This window comes from Rhincodon typus, unplaced genomic scaffold (assembly GCF_021869965.1).
Source record: "Rhincodon typus isolate 14 unplaced genomic scaffold, sRhiTyp1.1 hic_rhity00008162, whole genome shotgun sequence".
Classification (NCBI taxonomy): domain Eukaryota; kingdom Metazoa; phylum Chordata; class Chondrichthyes; order Orectolobiformes; family Rhincodontidae; genus Rhincodon; species Rhincodon typus.
This window is the reverse complement of record NW_025973800.1, coordinates 2394-8849: the sequence shown is the minus strand read 5'-3', so window position 1 is coordinate 8849 and position 6456 is coordinate 2394. Positions and strand designations below refer to the sequence as shown.

Here is a 6456-nt window from a genome sequence, read left to right as displayed (position 1 = left end):
ATTTGTATTTGCAGATACATTCTATTTTGTTCAAAAAGCACACAATTTATAGACAGTCAGTCAATGTGGCATCTTATAAAATCCTACTTTAGAAATAAAACCAGTCTGACTCCCACCTAAAACACAAACAGATTCTAAACAAGGCCTCACACCTAACATGCATTGTCTGACCTAAAATATCACCTCTTCTTTACACTGATAAAACCTTTAGTTCTCTCAGGACAGTGACTTGAAAGGAATTTAGGGATTTACATATACATATTGATCAATTAAAACCTTCTAACTGATTGAAGATTTAACAGTATTTTAGGTTTGTTTAAAACATCCTCATCAGTGGTGTACCCGTTGATCTTTTACTTATAAATTCTGCGTCTGATACTGTCTCTCCCACTAAAACCTGCAGGAGGAGTAAGGCCTTGAAAGTTTGTGTTTTCAAATAAGCCCTGTTGGACTATAACCTGGTTTCATGTGATTTGTGACCTTGTCCACCCCAGTCCAACACTAGCACCTCCACATCATGGCTAAGATACCTTTCAGATCTCAGCCAGAGTATTGTATACAATTATGGGCACCACACTTTGGGAAAGGATGAAAGAGCAATTAGAAAGGATGGATTTAGGGATTGTACTACTCCAGTGGGCTGCCTGGTCTCCTGTCCTGTGTTCTAAGATTAAATAACCAGGAGTGTGTTCTGGGACATCCTCATACTTAAAGCTTAACACTCACCACCCACACCCTGACTCAGTCATCGGAGGTCACAAGCAATAACAAAATGAAAGAAGATAAGAACAGGAAATGTTGTGGAGATTCAGTTCTGTTTATTAAACACCAGTTGAAGGTAGAACGTGTCCCGTAGTCTTTGCAGAGCTAGAACTTCCGATCTTCCTCGTGTGAACAGCCAGTGAGTTGGGAAAATGGGAATAGTGGCAACACTATGTCTCTACATAAACCACATGGATTACCACCACCTTCTTGAGGGTAACTGGGCATTTGGCACTGACTGTTGTCTGCACCAGCAATCTTCACATCCAATAAATAAATCCAAGTCGATGAGACCATGGCCAGATCAAGTAATGCAGCCACATTAATGAAGAGATGAATAACTCTTGGAATGTGTGAGATATTGTATTATGATCCTCTTTACTAACTCACTCACAAGTGCTCTATGTTTACTGTACTGCATTTCCATTCACTCACTCATAAAACTGCGTTAAATTAAACATCCCTTCCAACCCATTACTCTTCCTTACACCTTCCAATTCTTATTGACCCCATGCTTCAAGCAGCGTTTAGACCTGTTTCTGTATCAAAGGTTACCCGTGAATAAGTCTTAATACCGTAATCTACTCAGAACAATGCTATCCCACCGTCATGTCTCCATAACTCACTTGAAACTATGGAAAGATTATAATATTAATTAGCCCTTAGCAACTGTCTCTCGGGACCTGAACAGGTTGCAGAACATCAAACAGTTTTCTCTACTAGTCTGTACTTTTTAAATACATATTAAATAGGGCCACTACCCCTTGAAGAAACTTACTACCAAAACAGTAGTTCTGTGAAACTGCATAATTGAATATGCAAAAACTGTCAAAAACTGTGGGAGATCAGTTTGGTATCCTCTATACTTATATTTAGTACACATATAATTTCTCACTTATTTAGATCATATAGATCTAGTATGTTCACTAACATTACTAACTTTAAAGACAAAAGGACTAACACTCTTAATTATGCAAGCTCAGGCCTGACAGATATTCTAATCCAATGAGGAGTAACAGCCAGCGTTGAGCAAGTGCTTAAACCGTCTCCTGCTTCCCCAGATGTCACCCAAACTTGTGTATAATAGGTACAACTATGTGACACCATAATCCTAAAATCTTAATGTATGTAAAAACTATGTATAAAAGAGGCTACTGTAAAACTGCACTTTGGATCCTATTTCTGCTTTGAACTGTGCTACTGAGGATGCTCAATAACGGGGCTATTTTCACCACTCACTGATCTTGGTTATTATTGAACATGATCCCACAGATGTATTTAAGTACACTACTGATCTTCAGCAAAGCAGTGGACATGGAATCTTATTCTATCAGCACTTACAGCTGAATGCTAATCAGTTCCTACAAACGTGACACCTCCAACAATGCAGCACTCCCTCAGTACAGCACCAGGGTATGTCAGCCTAGACTACGGGTTCAGATCCTTTCATCGGGGCTCGAGCTCACACTGCTTCGGCTCTGAAGTACCATGGAGGGTACGCACTGGCACTAAATGTCCCTTCAGCAATGGGGGACATCGCTGACTTCGGCGGGGAGGGGGGGGGGGGGGGGGGGGGTCGGTCTGGAGGAGGGGGGGGGGGGTTCACTGTCCACCCATTGTCAGCACACACTCCAGACATTCCTCGCGGTCCCCTGGCTGTCCACACTCTTCCACAGTATACAGGTGGCCTTTTGGGCACTGATACCAGTCTCGCCTCACCACATCCTCGGGCATCGAGAGCCGTTCAGCCCTGGAGAGCCACAGCTCCGTGCAGGGGTAGCTCTCCACCATCTTCTCCATGGCTCCTTTCAGCCCCAGCTCTGTCGCCTCCGTCAATTTCCCAGCCAGGTCCCCTAGGAGGGGGGCAACAGCCTTTGCCACCTCCTGTGCCCGTCCCTTGCTGCCTTCCTCCCCTTCCTCCTCTTCACAATAATGCACCAGCCTCTTCAGGTTGGCCAGGTAGGATATCCTGGCAACTTCATTCCTGCATTCGCTCAGCTGCTGATGGGTGAAGGGTGCCACCTTGGTATCTAGCCAGCAGTCCACCTTGGTTAGCATGATGTCCAGGCTCAGCTGGTCCTCTGGTGGGCACGCTCTCACCTGCTTCCTGACTGTGTCCAGGAACTGGAAGATGTCGAGAGCTCGCCCCAAGGCCTGCAGCTCTGGCAGTGTCTGCAAAGCCTCCACCTTCTTGCGGATGTTGTACCTTTGCTCCTTGTATTGCTGGTTAATGGAAGCTGCGATGATGCTATCCGTCAGCTGCTTCTTCATCTCCCCCACCTCGGCTGGGCTTCCCAGGACAACGCTCTTCATCTGGTTGATGCCGTGCCACCTCCTCTTGATGGCGTTGGCGTAGCGCCCGTGCCAGCGGATGGGGGTCTCGCACTTGGGGCAAGCCTCGAGGCAGAGGGGCCGAGGGCCCTCATCTATCAGGCGGTCCAGACCCCCAGCCTCCAGGACGTGGCCGCAGTCCTCCAGCGACACAAAGCTGGCACCGGGGTCGCCCTCCGAGCCGAAGAAGGGGGAGGTCAGTTCATCCAGGTGACAGGTGCGGCACAGGGAGGGGCACGACTCTCCACACAGGCCGACACAGGGGTGCCCACAGGGGAGCAGGCGGTCGCAGGGAAGGCTGCACCGGGGGCGGTCACACTCCTCCCAGCAGGCCCTGCTGCACTGGTGGTGCTGGCACTTCCAGGGGCATGGCTGCAGGCATGGCTCACAGATCTCACTGCACCTCTTCTGGCAGGTGCCATGCCAGCACCTGTTACTGCACGGCAGGGGGCAGGGTGGGCAGCTATCGGCGCAGGGTCCTTTGCACTGGTGACCGCAGAGGAGAGGCCGGCCGCATTTCCTCCTACAGCCTTGGTGCAGCTTGCCCTGCAGGCAGTCGGCACAGGTGCCCATGCAGGGGTGCCCGCACTGCAGCGTCTCTGTGCACTTGGCGGAGCACGGCAGCTTGGAACAGTCCTCGCTGCAGGGCTGCTGGCACCGGTGCCCACACTCCAGGAGCCTGGCGCAGGGCTGCTGGCAGGGCGTGGCCCCCAGAGGAAGGCCGCACTCTACCCGCTGCACGTGCCCACAATCTGGCACCACCTTCTCCACCACCTCCTTGCAGGGGCCGCAGACCTCCCAGCAGCGCTTGGGGCATCTGTGCCCTCTCTCGCAGAGCGATCGCCCGCAGAGCTCCTTGCAGCGGCTGCGCCGCTGGCCCGACCGGTGAAAATGGCAGCGTCGGCGGCAGCAGTGGCCACAGTGGAGGAGGGCACCGCAGGGACCATTGCACGTCCATTCAGGGGAGCGCTGAAACCCCTCTGGGGTCTCGACGATGATGTGTTTCGCTGGGTGGTTCGGGCAGGGCGCGGGAAGACCCTTCCCCGTCAGGCCCTTGGCCTTCAGCAGCCGAAGGAGCGATTCCCAGAGCTTCCTCTCGGGGCCCTGCAGCAGCCTCTGGAAGTTCCCCATGCAGTAGAAACCCATTTTGGCTCTGGAAAAGGCCACACACAAATGGTTCTTGTCCCCCAGGAGGTCAGGGCTCTCCTCCCAGTTACTGCGGACCAGTGACAGGAGGACTATGTCGCTCTCCTCACCCTGGAAGTCATCGACAGCCTTGACGGAGATAGAGGCCATGCCGTGGTCCCGGACCACGGTGCGGATCCTCCACATCTGGGCCATGTAAGGGGTCAGGATAGTGAGCTGCTCCTCCCTGTATCCCTGCTGCAGTAGGTAATGGCACAGCCTAGCCAGAAACTGGGCCTCGTGTTCATTGCTGTAGCCTCCAGCCTGGGTGCACTGATCCTCGTCCACCTGATGCTCAATGAAGAAGATATTTGTCACCAGGCCCTGGGGAGAAAGCAGGAGAGACGCACAGAGTCAGGACCCAAATCGCATTCTGAAACTGAGTGAGTAAGTAACAGTAGCAGAGTGCTAATGTCCAGTGAACCAGCGGATCAGGGAAATGCCTTTTTCAAAATACATTCACAGAATATGGGCAGCACTGACTGGGCCAGGACTCATTGCCTGTCTCCAGCTGCCCTTGAAAAGGTGATGGGGATCTGCCTTCTTGAACCGCTGCAGGTTACTTCAGCTCGAGGGGCACAGGTTCAAATCCCAAACAGCAACTGTGGGTACTCAAATGCAGTTAACTGATTGTTGTAAAAACCTGTTGGTCCCGTAATGTCCTTTAGGGAAGGTAATCTACTGTCCTTGCCTGGTCTGGCCTACATGTGACTCCAGACCGACAGCAATCCCGCCCTCTGAAATGGGTCTAACAAGATAATCAGTTCCAGGGCTATTAGGAATGGGCAACAAATGGCCAGTGAGAAATGGCCATGATCAAATTAAGAAAACCTCCCCCACCCAAGCCTAACCTTAACCCCTAATCCCTCGTCCCTTCTCCCCAGCTGAAGATAAACTACTTAACGGTGGGGGCCATCACGTTCAGTCATGAACCTGTCTTTCCCATTGGTCAACCTGTGACCCACAAGCCAACTGGCCCAAGCCTAAAGATGGAGAGGATGGTGTGGACAGTGGTGCTCCCCTTCAGCTGCTACCCTTGTCCTCATCAACAGGGCAATAGGAAAGGAACCCTGTGCAGTGTGATTACTTGGACAACTCTGTAAAGGGATGGATTAGACATGGTGGGCCAAATGGCCTTGATGTATTGTGTCACAGTGGCCAGTTCTCACAAGGATTCTCACCTTGATATCTTCATAAACTGATACTGAGCTGTGGTCTTCAAGGCTGGAGTAGAAAGTTGGGACCAGTAACTGGGAGATTTCAGGTCTCATTCGGTACTGGAAACAAACAGAAAAGAATTATCAAATCCCTACAGTGTGGAAGCAGGCCATTCAGCCCATCAAGTCCACCCCAATCCTCCCACATAGACCCACCCTCCCAACCCTATCCCTGAATTTTCCCATGGCTAATCCACCTAGATTTCACATCCCTGGACACCATGCGGCAATTTAGCATGGCCGACCCACCAAACCCGTGCACCTTTGGACTGTGGGAGGAACCCCACACAGACATGAGGAGAATGTCTGTGTGGTGTTTGCACAGTTGCCTGAGGTGGGAATCGAATCCAGGTCCTTGGCGCTGTGGTCCCATAGTGCTAACCGCTGAGCTGCTGGGTTCCTGTAGGTTAGCACAGCTCGTAACAGAACACTGCTGAGGTTTCTCGGTCAACACTACCATCTCAGCTGGTGATGCAGCATATTTATGCATGTCTGTACACATACATGTATCCATGTACATGTGTGTGTGTTTACATGTATCCGTATGCACATGTATATTGTATGAGTGAATGCACGGGTGTTTGTGTGTGTACATGTGTGAGTGGACCCCAGCTCCTGATGATCTGGGAGTCTTGCTCCCGTACCTGATGACTCAGCCGCACATATGGAATCTTGTTTCTAACCATCCGCTCAAACAGGGACACATCCAGATGGTACTGAGAGCCCACAGTGTGATCTGTTAACTTCGGTCTGAGCTGCACGAGATAAAATAACAGGAGAAATTGATGTGGACATAGTACTCTGATCCTAAGCGACATTCAACAGCCAACGATAGTTTCACAGTCACTATTACAGAGACTAGTTTTCAATTCCAGAGTTATAAACTGAAATCATTCATTCATCGAATATAGCCATGTTCAGAGCATTAGCCTGAGTCTGAAGATTACTAGTCCCAGTGTCA

General features: G+C 50.5%; 1 protein-coding gene across 1 annotated transcript; it reads right to left on the bottom strand.

Annotated features, from left to right (window-relative positions):
• Positions 1 to 735: 735 nt before the first annotated feature.
• LOC109924392 (NFX1-type zinc finger-containing protein 1-like) lies at positions 736 to 6250 on the bottom strand (the record flags this gene model as incomplete). Its single annotated transcript, XM_048594323.1, has 3 exons — positions 736 to 4602; positions 5460 to 5555; positions 6140 to 6250. Coding segments are annotated over 3 exons (2445 nt in total), but the record flags the coding sequence as incomplete, so codon positions are not given.
• Positions 6251 to 6456: the final 206 nt, after the last annotated feature.